This window comes from Capricornis sumatraensis, chromosome 8 (genome assembly GCF_032405125.1).
Source record: "Capricornis sumatraensis isolate serow.1 chromosome 8, serow.2, whole genome shotgun sequence".
NCBI lineage: Eukaryota > Metazoa > Chordata > Mammalia > Artiodactyla > Bovidae > Capricornis > Capricornis sumatraensis.
Window position 1 is genome coordinate 110,907,511 of NC_091076.1, and position 19,941 is coordinate 110,927,451.

General features: G+C 47.6%; 1 protein-coding gene across 1 annotated transcript in view; it reads left to right on the top strand.

The window, feature by feature from the left end:
• The window catches only part of ABCA9 (ATP binding cassette subfamily A member 9), a 50,067-nt gene that overhangs the window by 20,368 nt on the left and 9,758 nt on the right, over positions 1-19,941 (top strand). Inside the window, exons 18-30 of the mRNA XM_068977079.1 lie at positions 1,552-1,750; positions 4,380-4,546; positions 5,172-5,305; positions 5,992-6,129; positions 9,733-9,840; positions 11,454-11,627; positions 12,137-12,250; positions 12,402-12,521; positions 15,171-15,239; positions 15,970-16,061; positions 17,220-17,340; positions 18,013-18,130; positions 18,796-18,887. Coding sequence (XP_068833180.1) covers positions 1,552-1,750; positions 4,380-4,546; positions 5,172-5,305; positions 5,992-6,129; positions 9,733-9,840; positions 11,454-11,627; positions 12,137-12,250; positions 12,402-12,521; positions 15,171-15,239; positions 15,970-16,061; positions 17,220-17,340; positions 18,013-18,130; positions 18,796-18,887 — 1,646 coding nt within the window. The remainder of the gene's footprint in view (positions 1-1,551; positions 1,751-4,379; positions 4,547-5,171; positions 5,306-5,991; positions 6,130-9,732; positions 9,841-11,453; positions 11,628-12,136; positions 12,251-12,401; positions 12,522-15,170; positions 15,240-15,969; positions 16,062-17,219; positions 17,341-18,012; positions 18,131-18,795; positions 18,888-19,941) is intronic.

Consider the following 19,941-nt stretch of genomic DNA (forward strand, 5'->3'; position numbering starts at 1 on the left):
AGTTACATGATTTTTGAGATGTTATGATTCAATATGATCTTGGAAAAAGTTAGAGCAGACGAGAAGTCTATTTCTTGTTTTCTTCCCTCTTCTCTCAACACTGGTCTCACCTCTTGAATCCTGTATTTTGTCCCAGACATTTTACTAAGCCCGTGGAACACAGCCGTGTACAGAGTAGGTCTTTATGCGGCAGACGTAAATATGCATATAGTGTTTTTTGAATGTAATGGCTATGGATAAAAGAAAATTAGAATTGTAAGTTGAAAGTCGTTTTCTTGACATATTTGAGGATATTATTTCACTATTGGGCTTCTCTGGTGGCTCAGTGGTAAAGAGTCCACCTGCAATGCAGGAGGCCTGGGTCCGCTCCCTGGGTCAGGAAGACGCCCTGGCGAAGGGAATGGCAGCCCCTCGGGAACTTCACTGCTGCTGTTGAATGGTTCGCTGTCAGGCTAGCTGTTACTCCTTGGAAAGCTCTCTGCCTTTCTTCTCTAGCTGCTCTAAGATGTTTCTTTTGTCTGGTTTGCCTTCATCCTTCTGGGTTTTGTCTTGCCTACGCTCTCGTCTTCTTTCCATTTTTGATTGATCAGGTGGGAAACCTTTTTTATATACTCGATAACTTTTTTAAGTGGTGTAATTCACTTTTAGGGAACATACATTCAGAGCATCTAGAGTTGATCAATTTCGCTAGGCTTCTCTTCCAAAAGAGGTAACTTTGTCTAGTTTTCAGGCTTCCCTTGTGGCTCAGATGGTAGAGAATCCAGCTGCAATGCAGGGGACCCGGGTTTGGTCCCTGGGTTGGGAAGATCCCCTGGAGAAGGGACTGGCAACCCACTGCAGTGTTCTTGCCAGGAGAATACTCCCAGGCTCACACGGACAGAGGAGCCTGGCGGGCTACAGTCCACGGGGTCACGAAGAGTCAGACATGAATAAGTGACGTTCACTTACCTCATTTTCACCTATGGCTGTTGAAAGTATTGTCTCAACCAATTTCATATTCTTCTGTTCCTCATATTCTTTCATATTCCCCTTGGTCAAAAATACTAAGATAGTTTATCTCTGGCAATAGATTTTTCCAGGCTAAATATGGGTTTCTGTCCATTATGTTCTCTGGAATGAATTCAGTCCTTTAAAGCTCCAGATACAGAGCTTTTTTTTTTCTTTTTTTTTTTCAGAAAATGCAAGATTTCCTTTTATTAAGTCGTTATTTCTTGTTCCTGTATTGCTGTCTTTGTATCTTTTTATTTTTTTCCACTGTTCCTGTTTCCTTAGCAGTTTCTCTAGTGGTGCCCTGAATTAGATTATTTGCATCTTTGCCCAAGACTCTCTCCTCTGACAACAATTGTTGAAAAGAAGATCCTAGGAAAGTCTAAACGATGCACGTTGGCATCACTGACTCAATGGACGTGAGTTTGAGCAAACTCTGAGAGACAGTGAAGGACAGGGAGCCTGGTGTGCCGCAGCCCACAGGGTCGCGGAGAGTCGGATACGACTGAGCGCCTGAACCACAGCAAACGGCTGTTTATAAATGGTTGCTTTCATCCTTTGTAGGACCTGGAGTTCGGGAGCAGTTACAGAGTGGCAGGACCAATGCCACAGGTAGCCTTGCTGAGCCGGAACAGGTCGTGTCGTCCTTCAGTGAAGCAAACAGCTCGGTCAGCGGCCTGGCCCTCTGGAGGCAGCAGCTCTGTGCGGTAGCCAAAGTCCGCTTCCTGAAGCTGAAGAGTGAAAAGAGAGCCCTGCTCGCCATGTGAGTACCTGCGAGTTTCAGACTCACGTGAGCCGTGTGCTGTCAACAGCGTCAGGAGAGCAGAGCTGCCGTGAGAGAAGCTGCAGGAGCTGCATCTGGTCTCTGTAACACAGAAGCCAGGGCTTCTTTAGCTTTTCATTTCACATTGGAGCGTGCTGTTGTGTCGCTAAGTTGAGCCCAGTTCTTCTGTGACCCCGTGGACAGAAGCCAGGCTCCTCTGCCCGGGGGATGTAGCCAGTCAACAGCACTGTGACTGTTTCAGGTGGACAGCGAAGGGACTCAGCCACGCACACACGTGTCCACTCTCCCCCAACTCCCCTCCCACCCAGGCTGCCAGGTAACCCTGAGCAGAGTCCCCTGTGCTGTACAGAGGGTCCTTGTTGGTTATCCATTGTAAACAGAGCAGTGTGTTAGTGTCCATCCCAAGCAACCAAGCATCCCTCCCCTCCTTCCTCCCCTCTGGCAACCATAAGTTCACACCGAAATCAATTTTAATTGCTTTGGTGGATATGTAATTAAACCAGATAAAGTTTGGGATTTTTCTTTTAATTTTCACAGAATCTGCTCTGATCAAAGGGTTGAGTAGTTTTTCAGAAGCTTGGAAGTCAGGCCCTAGGTTCTAAGGACTTGCCTCTTTCCCTAGAGCGGCTCTGTGGCTGTTTTTATTTTAGCACAAAATTCAAGTCATTTCCTGGAACTTACCTGTAGAGCTCCAGGCCCTTTGTTAAGTAATTCCTTGCATGAGTCCTCTCTCTACCCAGGACACATATTCATTAAAAAATATTTGTGAGTACTCCTGCGTGACACTCTCTGCTGAATGTCTTATCGAATAAACACGTATCGAATAAACCAGACATGAGATTTGGCTTTGGAGGGTGATTAGAAGTACACTAAAGAAGCATAACACAACAGCCAGGAGATGGAAGCAGCCTAGATGTCCGTCGGCGGATGAATGGATAAAGAAGCTGTGGTCCCTACATACGGTGGAATATCACTCAGCCATAGACAGGAATGCATCTGAGGCTGAGTTAGCGAGGTGGATGAACTGAGATCCTTTATGCAGAGTGAAGTAAGTCAAAAAGAGAAAAAGAGATACTGTCTATCAATGTATGTGTATATCTATGGAATCTAGAAGGATGGCACTGATGAACCTGAGAGCAGAGGAGGAACGGAGACACAGACATAGGAAGGAGAGGGCAAGATGAACTGGGAACAGCTCTGACACATACGCCCGCCGCGTGTGAGATAGAGAGCTGGTGGGAGCTGCTGCGTGACCCGGGGACCTCCACCCGGTGCCCTGTGACAACCTAGCGGGGTGGGGTGGGGAGCGGGGAGAGGGAGGCTCCAGAGGGACAGGACCTGTGTCTACTCATGGCTGATCCACGGTGTGTACAGCAGAAACCAACACAACATTGTAAAGCAATTATCTTCCAATTTAAAAAAAAAAAAGCGGAGTGCACAGTTAGACAGTATCGTCAGCTGCAGCACTGAAACTGAAGTTGCTCAGTCATGTCCGACTCTTTGTGATCCCATGGACTGCAGCCTACCAGGCTCCTCAGCCCATGGAATTTTCCAAACAAGTACTGGAGTGGGCTGCCATTTCCTTCACTGGTACAAGAGAAATGATCTCCAAATGGGGCTTCCCAAAGAAGAATCTTACATGAGGGAGAATTTGAATCTGGTGTAAGAAAATGGAGCATGCAGCTAAGGAAAGAAAGGAGGATGAAAAAGCAGGCAGAAAAAGCAGTTTGGAGCATGGAGACACGTGAGGGGAGAGGAAGAACTGGAATTAATTTCAGCTAGTTGACATCCTGCAGCACCGGATTTTCGAAAGAGTAAGAATGATGTTGATAAGACCCTAAATAGAGCTAAGGAGTTTGGGCTTTATACAAAGTAAGGAAATAATGAGGCTCCTTTATTATTTTTGAATGGGTGGTTGGTATAACTAGGACAGAATGCCAAGAAACGTGATTGCGCAACCGTGCAAAAAGATCTGGAAACAGTAGGCACTGGAGGCAAGGAAAAGAGACATTGAAGGCAGTTGGAAAGAGGTCAGGAAAGGGCTCATTCAGGTCCAAATTTGCAAAGTAGGAGAGAGGTTTCGGAGGCAAGCAGTAATGATGACATGATCAGCAGAAAATTTCAGCCATTCGGAAAAGGGACTTAAGGGAGAGAAACAAGCAGAAACAGACTGAGGTTCAAGCTCGAGCAAATGAGAAAACGTCATTTACAGAAACTGGGGACAGGAAGGAGAGGAGGTTCAGGCCGTAGGACGCCTGGGTGCTGGCCTCGTGCCAGCTTGCAGCGTTCCAGAAAAAGATGGCAAGCAGGGCTGAAGCAGGACGAAGTGGGCACTAGACAGAGATTTCAGAGTCGTCCGCAGATGACTTCGTCAACTGGAAAGAAGTGTTCAGAGGTGGAGGGGAGGTGGTTTAGAGATGCAGGGAGACCCAGAACGGGCCCACACGAGCCACCTCACGTCAGAAGGAAGGAAGGAGCGCGGGGGCGCGTTCATGCGCTCACCAGTGTGCGTGACTTATTTCTATTTTCGCACTGTTACCTGCTTGAACTGGAAAACCCGTAATGGCTGCTGCTGATGAATTGTTCTCTTCTCCATTTCCTCCTTCAGATTACTGCTTTTCGGCATTACCTTTGGTCCTCAGCTTTTGGAGCATGTGTCCTATCGGTTACACCAAGAAAGCTATTCTTGGGGACTGTCTCCGAACATGTACTTCCTCTCCCCGGGACAACCACCTCAAGCCCCGCTGACCCGCTTACTGGTCATCAACAGAACAGGTGAACGTGGGGCTGGACACACCGGCTCAATGTTGGTTCGTGTTGAGAGACTCCCCTAGACCATAGGAACCGCGAGGGGAAAAGGAGTTCTGTATGCTTTAGAAAAGTGTAGGTGAGGCCAAACAGGAAACCAATTCCAGAGTGAAAAATGCAAGGTCGGGAGTGTGTTTTTAAAAACGCATTTTGCAAGTTTACTCAAACCCTAAAGCATGTTGCACACAGCAGCCCAGGGGAATTTAGGAAAGGGGTTACTGACTGGTTTCTGAGGTCGTTCTATCACATTTTTTAAGTACTATGCAGTTGTGAGCTTTGGAGAAAAGAAATATTTTCCACATTTCTAAGATGGAAGTTTAATATGGTCGAGGATTTGAACGTTAATTTTAAGTGGCAGTTGCACACAAACGGAAATGATAGGTAAATGCTTCAGCTGTAGGGAAAGCAAGTCTGACGTTTCCTTGATACCAGAATGGATTTTAGTCCCACGGCATTGGTTCTGCCCTCGTAAGGAAACCCTTAAGAGTCCTTATTATGGTATGCTTTGAGTGACATCATTTAGTGTTTTAAAAAATATTCCTTTTTGTGTTTTACTTCATTTTTGCTTCTTTTGATCTTACCCGCATGATAGGGTCAAGCATTGATGACTTCATACATTCACTGAGGCACCAAAACATCGATTTAGAAGTGGACGCCTTTGGAACAAGAAATGGCCCCAATGAGTCATCGTACAACGGGGCCATCACTGTGACAGGAGATGGCAAGGTACGCCGGGCTCTGCCGCCCATCTCATCGAAGACAGGCAGGAACATTACATGCCCACTGACACGAGCAACGCCCACTGACACGAGCAACGCCCACTGACACGAGCAGACGGGGCAGCTCTCGTTTTTAGAGGGTGATTCATTCTGCACATTCTTTATTTGTAAACTGAACGTATCACATCCTGAAACAAAGCCTACCGCCGTGTTTAAGTGAGGTTGCATTATGGAGTTTTATAGTGAGTGCTTAAAGTGAAAGTCACTCTCTCATGTCTAACTGTTTGCGACCCTACATGAAATTCTCCAGGCCAGAGTACTGGAGTGGGCAGCCTTTCCCTTCTCCTGGGGATCCTCCCAACCCAGGGATTGAACCCAGGTCTCCCGCATTGCAGGCAGATTTTTTACCAGCTGAGCCACAAGTGTTGCTGCTAAAAATCATGTGATGTGTTTTGTTTTAGTTTAGGCATAAATAGTCACACAGCTAATGCTGTTGCAGTTGGTAGAGATCTAAATACTGAACTCCTTGCCGTATGTTGGGAATTGATTGAATAATATGAGTGACGGTTCATGACACTCACTGCTTTAGCCTTCTTGTGTTGTCCATAATTTGAAAGCTTTTCTACCATGTACTTTCATTAAATTTTATATTTTCTTTCTGAGGACTTAGAATGCATATTTGCTATGCTTTAGGATCCCAGATTTTCAATAGCATGTAACACCAAAAGGCTGAATTGCTTTCCTGTACTCATGGACATCATTAGCAATGGGCTACTTGGAATGCTTAATTCTTCAGAACACATTCAGACGGGCAGAAGCACGTATTCTGAGGTAAGCATAGTATTATCTCACTTTTGTAGGTCATGAGACTCTGATGCTGGGAGGGATTGGGGGCAGGAAGAGAAGGGGACGACAGAGGATGAGATGGCTGGATGGCATCACCGACTCGATGGACATGAGTCTGAGTGAACTCCAGGAGTTGGTGATGGACAGGGAGGCCTGGTGTGCTGTGATTCATAGGGTCGCCATGAGTTGGACATGACTGAGCGACTGAACTGAACTGAGCTGAGACATTTTCAGGGAAATACTTGAAATTCTGAAATAACAGGGTAGTTTTTATGAACTTATTCTTGAATGTTTATGTTTTATATGCAACTAAATTACATATATATTTATATGTACACACATGTGTATGTGTATACATACACATGCAATATTTAGCAATCATTGCAAAGCACTATAACTTTAGTTGGATGACAAGGCCAATGAACGACAGAAATACAATTAACTGGGAAAAAATGATGCATTTTGGGCTTAGATCTGTTACCATCTGTGGCCCTCAGTAGTGGGACCTAGTTAAACAGCCAGCATCTTAAATCCCAGGCTTTGTGACCTTGTAACAACTGAACTTTTGTAGGTCTAGGTTCAACAATCCACCAAAAAATGCAGATAAAAAGCTTATCCTGGGGCTTCCCTGGTGGCTCAGTAGGTAAGAATCTGCCTGCAATGCATGAGGCAAGGGTTCGACCTCTGGTCTGGGAAGATCCCACAGGCCACAGAGCCACTAAGTCTGTGGCCACAAGTACTGAGCCTGTGCTTTAGAGCCGGGAGCTGCGAGCCCCGAGCCCATGCGCCCGAGCTCCACAGCAGAAGCCGCCACAGTGAGAAGCCGGTGCACGGCAAACAGAGAGGCGCCCAGGCAGCAGCAAAGACCAGGCACAGCCACAGATAAAAGCAGACAGGGAGAATCATAAGGGAAAACCGAAACTCTATCACAAAACTCCCTTAAGAAGGAAACAAGGCCATGTTGGCAGGAGGTGTTGGGGCTGGGTTGCTATAAAGACAAGTGACGGGGCACATGGAAAACCAGAGGCGCTCGGTAATTGCACGTACTCTCATTATTGAGGTTAGTGCTGTTTTTCTTGGGAATTCTTCAAGTTTCCATTAAAGAATGTTCAGCTGTGACTAGACCAGGGACCGGCTGAATTAGAACTAGAAGACACGCGTGTGTAAAACACGACTGGCCGGCCATGCCCAGATCCCGAGTCAGATGCTCACAGGGGGTGACGGTGTGCAGGTCCATATCTGCGCGCCACCCCTTACGTCCCTCTCTGTTGAGTCGCCCTTTGCCTCCTTTAAATGACGCCTCGGGCATACTCTGTAGCTCACGGGTCACTTTCTGTTGTCAAAAACTGTCCAAAACCTCAAGTTCTTGTCCGGTTCAAAGACTTAGCAGCAGCCTCGCGGGCGCGGCCCGGGTGGGCTGTCGGCGGTGAGAGGCGTGCGTTCCTCCCCTTCAGCAGTCTGCCCTCTTGGAGCCAAGAGGAGAGTGGCCTCGGTCTGGAGCACGCCTTGCCCCTCCTGAGTAAAATATGGCGGATGCTGGCCGTGTAGACGGACAAGGACGAGATGCTGAGGGCTACCCGGCCATCGGGCTGTGGCTGCCCCGGTCCCCTCTGCTTGCGTGGTGGCCCCCGCCGCGGGGACCTGTGTGGAGTCTAGGAGAGGGTTTAGCTTGGACCCCCGGCCCTGCTGGAGATGAAGACCCACTCAGCCTTGCAGAACAGAAGTCCCCGAGGGCGGGAGAGACCTTCACACCATCCTGCTTCCGACGGGTTTTCACTGTTTAATGTGCCATCGGTCAGGAAGCGGGACAACTGTGTCTCGTGGGCCTAGAACCTCTAAGTTAGGGTTTACCCATAAAATTCAGCTATTTAAGAACACTTTGTAATATATAAATATAAATAAAACATAACTTGCTTTCATTTCTTAGAATACATTTTAATGTTAAAATAGTTTCCATTTGCCGGTAATTTAAAATTTAAATAGTTTGAATTTACCAGTAATAAAGAAAATGCATTAATCTTCAAGTAAATATTTTGAAACTTTAAAGAAGTTATATTTAGTAACAGTTTTATCACTGCAGTGTCTTAGTTTCGGCATTAAATTATGTGGTAACTTTAAAAAAAATGGGTTTACTACAAAATGTTTGATACCTACCAGCCTAGCTGGCCTTGGGTACCTGTGTAGATAATTTCTCTTAGCGTGAACCCTGTTGATTCCTCCCCGCCCCCACTCCTGGTCTGCTCCAATTCTGCAAGCCCATCTGCCTTGAGTCTAAAGCACAGAGCTCGCTTCCGACCCCACTCATGACTTTAACCGTCCATCAGAGTGTCCTGAAGGGTCCCCCACTGGCCACCGTGCATGCCCCCGCCTGACCAACCACCCAACTGGCATCAGGAGTCTCCGTGGGCTCCTCCAGGCCGAGCTCTACACACCCTGCCCGCAGATCGACGTCCTCTAACACGGACAGAATGTGATTTTATGAACCAAGTTTTGAGTGAGGGGTCAGCCATTGAGACTAATTGTGAATTTTCCATTCCCAAAGACCATCCTTGGTTGCTCAGAGGGTAAAGAACCTGATGCAATGCAGGAGACCTGGGTTCGATCCCTGGGTCAGGAAGATCCCCTGGAGGAGGGCATGGCAACCCACTCCAGTATTCTTGCCTGAAGAATCCCATGGACAGAGGAGGGGTCGCAAATAGTCTGACATGACTGAGCGACTAACACACACTAAAGATATTCCAGATCTGGAAAGCCAGCAGGGGTGACCACAGGCAGAGACCAGAGACGCTGAGGCGGACCTGGGTGCACTTTCGTCCCCTTATCTCAGCATGTGCCTCCCTATTCAGGCAGTGCTGACCTGCTGCAAGAGCTCAGAGGGGCCCTCCGTTTAGGAGGGGCTGAGAGAGTGTAAGCGGCTCTCAAGGCTCAGGGTCCTGACCTCAGACAATGAGCAAAGCAGTGAGGCAACCAGTCACCAGTGAGATCAAGGCCTCGAGCCAAACCCAAAGCCCTCTTTAACCTGTACAGGACTTTGAGCCACTTTAACTCAATGCTTTTATGTGGAGTGTGGGCTGACCATTTTTCTCCAAGCCCAGACACCTACCTACTCAATCATTCATACCCCCCGGCACTTTGAAGGCATTTGCGCTTTCTCCATTATGTTGAACGAGAGAAATGATTCCTTCTACATGTTGAGCTCAACTGACTTGGTCTCAGGTTCTGAACATAGCGGAGTAGCTTCCCCGTTGACAGCCCAGGACCTCTGTCTATTAAAATGTCAGCCTCAGTGCAGTCAGCGTAGAGCTGGGAGAAGAGGCTGTGTGATTACGCCTCCCTTTGTTAACCATGGGGGTCTAGTCAGTGCACGCAATGCGATGGAGTTCGCTTCTTCGTGAATCAATCAGGAGGCATGTTCAAATGTCCCAGCCGCTGTAACACACGACTAAAGAAGCAAAGTTGCAAACAGGACCCTGAGAAGTGCTCTGGGTAGTTAGACCACTTCACGCATTGAAATGATTTGGTTTAGAGATAGTATAAATGAAGTCTATACCTGACCGCCGTCAGCTGACGTGTTCGGCATGATTTCAGGAGCACGAGTCTTACGAGCACGGGTACCTGGGCATGGCCTTCTTCTGGATCCCCGGGGTGGCCTGCTTCGCTCCGTACATCGCCATGGGCAGCATCGGTGACTATAAAGTAAGAGCGGCTATCTAGCCGCGCCCTGCTCCGCCCGCTGCAACACCCACACGGAAAGTGAGGCGGGATATACACATGCAGACAGACGACTGAGTCGCTCCGCCGCGTGCCTGAAACCAGCACGACATTGTCAATCAACTATACCGCCGTGTAAAATAAAAATTAATAAAAGCCGAGAAATGAGAAAAAATGCAAAAGGGATTAAGTAAAATTTCTCAAAGTTTCCTTCCTGACGGAAAAAAAGTTTCCTATACTAAGTAGTAATGATAATAAAAAGCAAAAGTCCTTATCTGTTCTTTTATATTTTTTTATTGGAGTATAATAGCTTCACCACGTCGTGTTGGTTTCTGCTGTACAAGGTGATTCAGCCGTATGTACACATATACCTCCTCCTTCCTGAACCTCCCCCTCCCCACGCCACCCCTCTCCTCTCACCCCCTCCCCCGCCCCTCCCCCGCCCCTCCCCCCTCCCCCGCCTCCCCCGCCCCTCCCCCCTCCCCCGCCCCTCCCCCGCCCCTCCCCTGGGTCACCCCAGAGCCCCGAGCTGAGCTCCGTGCGCGGCGCAGCAGCTCCCGCCAGCTCTCTGCCTCACACGCGGTAGTGTATATGGGTCAGCGCTACTCTCCCCATTGCTATGTTCTTAGCACCCCGAGACCCCGCCCCCATCTTATGACCACGCACGTATATGTGCATCGTGCACCTAATTTAAACAATGCTTGAGACAATGGAGGGTCAACCATTTGAATAAAAGCTGGGCGAATATACGGAAGACGCTATTTGCCTTAAATGAGAGACCTCAGGAAGGGTAGCTCAGAAGGTACCATCAGCTGGCTGGGAACCGCGGATTCTGTCTGGCGGGTTCTACTTCCCTGCTGACACCATCCCATCCCCGTTCCAGACGGAGGCGAGGTTCTCCGGTGTAACAGCCCTAAGCAATGCACCGGAGTACTTTGGCTTATTGCTAGAAAGAGTGTCCCTTTAAAGCTTCTTTTTGCGAAGATTCTATAAAAATGTCAGGAACCCACGATAGACTTTCTCTGCATCCATGGTGCTTCCGTGCCAAAGAAGTTCCCTCCTCGCGTTTCCACGTCCTTAGCGTCCTCCGCTGGGGTTCCCTCTGCACCGCTGAGCCTTGTGAAAGTTCAGCAGGTGCTGCTGGTGGACTCAAATCAATTTTCACTTACCCTGCTCTTAAACTATCCTTCTCTTGAGCAATTTCTCCCATAAGAGGCAAAGCAAGATGCCAGTTATAAGTGTGCTGTTTACATTCGGCGTAAAGCTTAAGAATCTGCCAGGAAATTGTGCACCTCCTTCTCTTGAAACTCTGTGCAGCTTGCAAAGCTCCACAGTGTCAGAGGCATCAGTAGCTTTGACAAGAAAAGAATAGGAATCTTCTCACCGCCGCAATGCTGTGTAGATCCCTTCTTCCTGGAGACAAGGTGGCATACAGCGTTATCAATGCCCCTGAAATAGGGCAAGTCACAGTGTCATTTGCTAAATTAGCATAATATATAAGAGAGACATAGAAATGAATGCTTTTGTGCTGCATATTTGCAATTTCTCCAGCCTAAACTATTCAAAAACTTTTGACGATTCTTTTGCTTCTTTATCAGAAAAAAGTTCACTCCCAGCTGCGGATTTCAGGCCTCTACCCTTCCGCCTACTGGTTTGGGCAGGCGCTGGTGGACGTTCCCCTGTACCTCTCGATCCTCCTTCTAATGCAAATAATGGATTACATTTTTAGTCCAGATGAGTTTGTGTTTATCATTCAAAACCTGGCAGTTCAGGTAAGTGGCAAAAGTTATCAAATGGCTTTCCTAGACTACTTTTCAAAAATGCAATTACATTATTCATCTTCAAAGAACTTCCCATTATGTTTGTTATAGCTTAGTTCTGGAAAGCTGACTTTAAGTTGTTGTTCAGTCCCTAAGTTGTGTCCAACTCTTTGCAATCCCATGGACTGCAGCATGGCAGGCTTCCCTGTCCTTTATTATCTCCAGGAGTTTGCTTAGATTCATGTCCATTGAGTCAGGGATACCATCCAACCATCTCATCCTCTGTCGTCCCCTTCTCCTGCCTTCAATCTTTCCCAGCATCAGGATTTTTTTCCAATGAGTCAGCTCTTTGCATCAGGTGGCCCAAGTATTAGAGCTTCAGCAACAGTCCTTCCAGGGAATATTCAGGGTTGATTTCATTTAGGATTGACTGGTTTGATCTCCTTGCGTCCTAGGGTTTAAAAATAAATTTGTATTTAGATAGCATTTACCTTAGGTGACTGTAATATTTCTATTTTCAGACCCTGTGTATAATTGGCTATGTCTCATCTCTTGTTTTCTTGACATATGTGATTTCATTCATTTTTCGCCGTGGGAGGAAAAATAGTGGCATTTGGTCATTTTTCTTCTTACTTGTAAGTATGCATATGGTGCATGTTATTTTATTTTAAAACTATTTTTAATAATTCTGAGAATATATATTTCAATCTTTGTAGTAAGCATGGTGGTAAATTAATATTGCTTTCAGAATGTTATACTTTGGTGAAACTGTGCTCTTTATTTTAGGTCACCCTCTTCGCCATTGTTGCTAATTATCTGAATGAATACGGATTCCTAGGGCTGTTTCTCTGCACTATATTAATACCACCCTTCACACTGATTGGTGTTCTACTCATTTTTTCTGAGGTGAGTAATTTCATGTCTGTTCTGGGATCATGAAATTTGCTGTCGTTGGAGAAAACCTTGGATATGAAACAATGTACATAGAGCCCTCAGCCGGTCAGTGTTCGATGCCTGTCTTCAGAAGGTCACTTCACTTCCCACAGGCGAGGGTCACAGTCTCCAGGAGGAAGCCCCGCCATGCTTTATCAAGGTCAGAGGCAAAGGCACCGTGGTGGAATTTTGCAGTTCTCTTGATCACTCTCACACCTGGGGGCAAAGGACCTACTGGGAGGTGGCAGAGATGCCCTTTTTCTATTCATTCCGGACACATGAAGTTTAAGTTTCCTAAGAGATGTGCAGTGGGAAATGGCAAGTGGTCACTTGACATAGGAGCCTAAAATTCAGTGTGTGCGTTCAAAACAAAAGCTGAACCCCTGAGATTCACATGCTTATGAGTGATGTTTAAAGCCACAGGACTAGCTTGTATAATCTACAGAGTAAGCATTGTTAGATTGAAAAGAAGATGAAGCATTTGACTTTGAACTACAAACTTTAAAGATTGGGAAGAGGAGGACTCCACAAACCAGTTTAAGAAGGAGCCTGTGAGGGAGGAGAAAAAAAAGGAAATTTGTGCACCAGAATCTCATCTCTGAAACCCCCCTGAACACTTAGGATAAATAAGGATGTGTGTCGGATGGCAACAAAGCATGCTTCAAGAAGGATGGAGGGATTCATCTAATGAGCGGTCTAGAAAGATGATGATTGAGAAGAAACTGCTGGGCTGGACCAGATCAGAGTCCTTGGTGATGTTCACAAGACAGGTTTCAGTGGAAGGGTGGACACGAAAGCTCAGAAGGAGCGAGCTTAGTACAGAATGAGAGTGAAGAGCAAGTGAGGTGGTTATAGACACAGTTCTAGGAGCTTTGCTAAAAAGAGAACCAGTGAGATGGAAGAGTGGATGAGCGAGAATAGATTTAGGTTTAAGAAAGGAGATGCTGTGCTGCTTTGAGAGAAATTTTAGATGGAAGCCAAGTCCTTGACGATCTGGGAAAAGATGGCATAGAGAGCACAAGCTGCCGGGGGTGGGAGGGGTCCCGTCGCTAAAGCTGGAGTCTTCCAGACGCAGATGGAGAGGATGGACGTGTGCACCCAGGGTGGGGCGGTGGTGGGACGAGAAGGGTGGGGCAAGCCGAGAGAGTAGCGTTGACAACGTACACACCAGCGCGTGTAGGACAGCGAGCTAGCAGGAAGCTGCTGTGTAGCACAGGACATCGGCTCAGCGCCCTGTGATGACCTAGAGGGTGGGCTGGGGAGGGGGGCAGTTCACCAGGGAGGGGAGGTATGCATATTCGCATAGCTGATCCGCTCCGTTGGCCGGCAGAAACCAACACAGCGTTGTAAAGAGATTGTACTGATCTTGGCCCCGTCCAATTTAAAAAAAGATGCCACAGGAAAAAAACAGATCATGACCAGAGCATATGGAAACTGAAATGTTCTCCTTTCTTAGGAGAAAGGGTAGATTGTCATCTGAGTGAAGCGAAGGGAGGTCTTGGGACTTTGAAGGTAGAAGAAAGCTGTGAAAAGTTGTTTCAGAGGGCAGGTCAGCAGAACGGAGACAGCAGTAGAGGACCACCCCCCCCCCCACCGACCCTACTTTTAAGTGAAGTCAGCAGAGTTGTTTCTGTTATCTTGTCTGCTCCTCTGTAACTCAGGAGAAGCGGGGAGTTAGGTTTGACCAGGGATAGGGTTTTGCCAGATGAGTTGATGAAGCAAAGGGTCGGGGCAGCGTTTCTGTATAAAGAGGGGTCGGACCGTGGCGTCTAAGCTCGGGAATGAGGAGGGGGAGGAGATGAGGGGGTCTGTGGACAGAGGAGTGGTGGGTGGAGTGTCACCAACTCCAAGTTATAGAGAAAGGATGCTCGGAGTAACACTGGTGGCAGACAGGGCAAAGACCAGGGGGCCTGAGGTCGATTTTGGATATGACCCAGTCCTTGGACCTGAGCAAGATGACGTCAGGAGCCTGGCAGGTCATCCAATATGAAAACAATCATCTTAGACGCTGGATGGCTGTGGTGGTTAGAGATTTACTACATCGGATTAAAGATGCTCAGAAAAGAAGTCTTGGGAGATACAGCTTGAGAAACAAAACAGATCCTTTGGCCCTCATTCACAAGAGTTGGGAGACCTTTTAAGTAGCACTGATGAAAAGCGCGCCTTTGCCTGTGTGCAGGTGAGAGGCCAGGTGAAGAACTTTGTCTTCTGGCTGAGGGGCGGCCACAGGCATCCTCCGGCGCAGGGGCAGCGGGTGGCGGGGCAGCCTGCCGGCTCTGTAGCGCAGGCGTGGCGAGAAAGGCAGGGGTGGGGGGCAAGTCCAGGCACGTCTTGCCCTTGGCTTCAGTGGGTCCCACAACACCAGGTTTCCGCCAGCAGAGCAAATCCTGCTCACGCTTGCCCAGACACACCTGAGCTACAGCCAAACTCGAGTTAGCAGGTAGGTCGCCAAGTGACCTTGGAAGCAAGGGAGGCGCGCAGTTAGGAACTGACTCTTACCTGATGCAGAAGAGGACTCAGGTAGAATGCAGACGAGTCACTTACCGGGCATCATTTTTTGTGGGAAGAGATTCGCACACAGGTCAAGATACATGTAAACACCCCTTTCTTCTCGTTTCACAGATTTCTCCCGACTCGGTGGATTACTTGGGGCCTTCAGAGCAGCAAGTTGCATTTCTGACATTGCTAATCGTAAGAAGACACTTTCATTTAAATGTTCTTGCCTGAGGGGACACCTTTGTATGCTCTGTGTTAAATGAACAGTTTTGATTTCGCCACTTCAGTTTTAACTCCTCGCTTCCGGCATCTGGCCACTAGTTAACACTCATCACCTGATACTGAGTGGGAAGCCCGAACTCTCAGTGGTGTCGGTAGTACTAGTATCAACTTGTTACTATTTCTTTTCTTACAACAATTTTATTCATTTACTTAAAAATAAACGGAGAAGCCTGCATGGGCTCTCTCTGGTTGCAGAGAGCTGGGCCGCGCTCTAGCTGGGCCGCACTCTAGCTGGGCTGCACTCTAGCTGGGCCGCGTGGCCTCCTCGCTGCCCCGGCTTCTCTCGTGGACCACAGGCTCAGGGCGCTCAGGACTGCGTAGCTGCGGCTCCCGGGCTCAGTTGCCCTGTGGCGCGTGGAATCTTCCCAAATCAGGGATCGAACCCACGTCCCCTGCACTGGCCAGCAGATTCCTCAGCACTGAGTCACCAGGGAAGCCCAGCTTACTATTTCTGTCATGATCTCTCAAGTACAGTAACACAGACTAGGGGAGCTTCGTAAAATATTAACTGTAGTATCTTTCAATCTTGTGAAAATGTTATGAATCGTTAAAAACCTTGAACATGATCAAGCTCCTTAAATCAGTTCCAATATGGAAGTGGCTTTTATATTGATGCTCACTGTGATTGTCTTTCTCTCCCCAGCCTTACCTTCATTTCTTCATTTTCCTCTTTATCTTACGATGTCTGGAAATGAAATTTAGGAAGAAACCAATGAGAAAGGATCCTGTGTTCAGGTTAAGAAAATTCAAATACTATTTCACGTCTTATTTAAAAACTCATTGTTTAAAGACATTTTAATACGGCTAATTAGTTGCATAGAAAGTCTTATGTAAGGTTGTTTTGAAGGGACTGTGTAGAGTTGTTCAGTCACTCAGTCATGTCCGACCATTGTGACCCCATGGACTGCAGCACGCCAGGCTTCCCTGTCCATCACCAACTCCTGGGCACATCTATGTAAGCAGCTGGATAAGTCTAGGCTTCCAGGAAGGAGGAGTAGCTGAGCAAAAGGAGGAAAGTTGGAATAAACACCAGCTTCCTGCAGATTTGAGAAGGCCGCTGGAACCAACTTGGAGGCCTGTGGTGCAGGACCATGAAAACCTAACCTGAAGCTCGGTACTGAAGGGTCTTGGGTAGAGACGCTTAGGGAGGGTTTTGAAAGTTACACGATGGAAGATGAGGACAGATGTGCTTTGAAAACCTTGCCTTACTCAGAAGAGGAATCAAGCTCAAGTCCAGCTTAAGCAAGCAGAGCAGGAGGGGGCGAGGAGACAGCTCTGTTTTAGGGCATCGGCTGCCAGCGGAAGTTTGGGAGAGAGACAGGGAGCAGCTGTAACCAGGGGTGTGAGACGATGGAGGAGAGAATTCGGTGGGTAGCAGTCAGAAAAGGGTGATTCTGAAACACATTCCCAAGAAGCGACGGTGCTCAGTTACTGGTGAGTGTGAGTCCTGGGCTCTGAAGGTCATGCCTCTGATGATAAGCATTTTGGTCCACTGTTGCCCCAAAGCCTTCAGAATTCTGAAGTATCTGTGCTAAAATTATAGTTCCTAGGTTCCTTCCACGTGCAACCCTGCCTCAAAAGCCTTTTCCAGAGAAGTGTGGACTGTTTTATTATTTAAAAAGAAGTCGCGACCAGTAAGGAGCGTTATGCTCAGGCAGAAAGCCAGAATGATGTGAAAGCATCATCGATGGGAGCAAGGCTGTTTGAAAGGAAAACAGTGTCGACTGGAAACTTAGAGATTTTGCTGTGGATTCTTTACCAGCTGAGCCACAAGGAAAGCCCCACAGCTACTCAATCTGTCCAAATAACTGATCGCAGTACATGCAGAATTCACCACTTTAGTACACGTTTTTCAGCTGGAAACCTCTTAGATTCGCACTGTTTTGCTTGTAGAATTTCGCCAAGGAGCAGTGCTGTTTTTGCAAACCCAGAGAAACCCGAAGGAGAGGATGAAGACGTCCAGATGGAAAGAAGGAGAACAGCAGATGCCGTGGCCGCCCCGGACTCGGAGGAGGTAGAGCCATGAAATCACGCGTGGGACGCTTGATTCTGTCGGGGCAAGGGGGCCAGTGTGCAGTCTTACTTTTCCGAAAACACGCGAGGCTCTTTAGTTCTTACACATGGAGCCCATCGTTTGACTTCTGTGAATATGCAGTGCCCACAAAGATGAGAGAACCGAGGAACACACACACTGACTTCTTCATGCCTTGTTCAGAGTCATAGTTTTGGCAAATAAAGCTAATCATCACAGAACCAAAGCGAGACTTTGTGAGTTTTCTACACTGAGTAAAGTTTACTGCAAGCAGTTCAGGGGAGAGAGTTCATCTGAGGCGTGTATGTGTTTGTGTGCCTGGGTGTGTCTGTTTGTGTGTCTCTGTGTATATTTGTGTGCCTGTGGGTGTGTGTGCGTGAACACACATCTTCACAGACCTACTGGTTGAGTGGATGTCTCTGTTCCAGTTTTCAGAGGAAGAGCAAGCAGGAATCATATGATAGAGTACAGATGTCTTTTCCCTGAAGGAATGTATAAGACTGGGGGAGTTTGCTGGAAAATGGCAGTTTCTAGGGGGGAGGGCTGGTCTGACTCATGGTATCGAGCAGAAGAGATCTGGACCCGGGGAGGAGGGGACACACGCTCGTTTCACAGTGAGAATGAAGCTGCATCGGACTTCCCTTGCTTTTCCAGAAACCTGCCATCGTGGCCAGCTGTCTACGGAAGGAATATGCAGGCAGAAAGAAAAACTGTTTCGCCAAGAGGACGAAAAAAGTAGCCATCAGAAATGTCTCTTTCTGCGTGAGAAAAGGTGGGAACCACTCGTTCTGCTGGCAGAGCCGTCTTGACCCGGGACCGTGAGGTCTCCTGAAGGGCCTGGGAGGGTCTGAATCCGGGGCCATCTGCACAGGAACCCGGAGGGCAGCCAGCCCTCCTCCACAGGCTACAGCCGAGCCAGGCTGTGGAAAATCTCAGCTATACTTATAATGGTGTTTCCTTGCAAAGGAAGACAGTTCTGTTCCGTTCAGACAGACACACAGAAAAGAGCAACAGTAAGAACAATGACCAAAAAGGAGGCGGTCCTTCTGTTAAGAAGGATGGACTTCTTTTTTAAGTGATATAATTAATTTCACAACAGGGATTAGTTCCCAGGAAGGAACCCCCTGGGGTACCGCAGTGCATCCTTCGTCACAAACAGCAGGCTTTGCAGCGTATTGGTTAAATGCAAAAAAAAAAAAAAGCGCTTCAGATTCCAGCTCAATCTCAGATTGGCTGCATGACCTTGGTCATTTTGCTCTTCATTCTCTTTGCATCTCCGTTTCCTTGCCTGCAAACTGAAGCTAGTGGCAACACTCAGGCATGTGCGTGAAGAATAAGTGAAATAATGGCTGTGGTTTGACACACGGTGAGCCATGGAACAGCATTTGTGTGACTTGCATTGTAAGGTAAAATTCTGAGTGCACCTGTTTCCTTCAGGTGAAGTTATAGGGCTCTTGGGACACAACGGAGCAGGCAAAAGCACAGCCATCAAGATGATAACCGGAGACGCGCGGCCAACCGCAGGGCAGGTCAGTGAACACGTGGAAATGCGTTTATCGGTGCTGCCCAGAGCAAACGTGTTCCAGTGGCCATAGGGGTCAATCTTAAAAATATATATCTGGTCCTTTCTTGTTAATCAGTGTGATTTATGCACTGAATGAAGAGGATTAATGAAAACTGTCTCCCCTTAATTCCAAAAATAGTTAGGCACTGAAGCCTACGTGTTATCTATACGATGCCTTTCACTGAGTGAAAAATAGACACATTCACAGGAAACGTTTGGGAAAGTAAAGCTAAACAGTAGCTTTGTTCATGGTCTTTCTTTTCTTTCTTTCTTTCTTTTTTTTTTTTTTAGTTATATATCCTGAGAACTTGTTGAATTGGACTGCCAAGATGCAGGATTTATTCAGAAAATAGAAATCTTAGATTAGTGAAAAATTGTCCAAGTTCCAAAGCAAAAAACCACAATAGTATATGAATACAGTGGGGTGCTATGTCTGGGCCAAGTTGTGGGAAGTAATGGACAGAGGACTGAAGTATTGCAACTTTGTCTTTTTCGTTGTTCTTTTTAAAAAATAATATTTATTTATTTATCTGCAATGGGTCTTAGTCACAGCATTGAACTGGGATTCAGGCACTGAACCTGAAGTTACAGGGCTCAATCCCAGGTTCAGCAATTGAACCTGGGCCCCTCAACCTGGGCCCCCCGCGTTAGGAGCACAGAGTCTCAGCCCCCAGGCCACCAAGGAAGTCCCACAGTGTCGCACATTGGAAGGGCAGACGCTGCTGACACTGGTCAGAAGGTGAAGGCCAGAGGGCAAGCTCACTAAGCTGATGGCACTCTTGGTCTCCCTTCCTCTCTCACTCCACGGCAGCCAGAGTGGTCCTTAGGAAAATGCAGAAGTGTTCATACCATCGCCCTGCTTATAACCTCGCGGCTGGAGTGCGTGCAGAACCTTCACCGGGGCCGCAAAAGGCCCTGTAGGGTCTGGGCTCCGTTGATGACCCTGCCTCCCGCTAGCCTTCGGTGGTCTTCCCACTGCGAGACCCTCGGGTGTGCTCTCCCGGGGGCTGGAGAGCTCC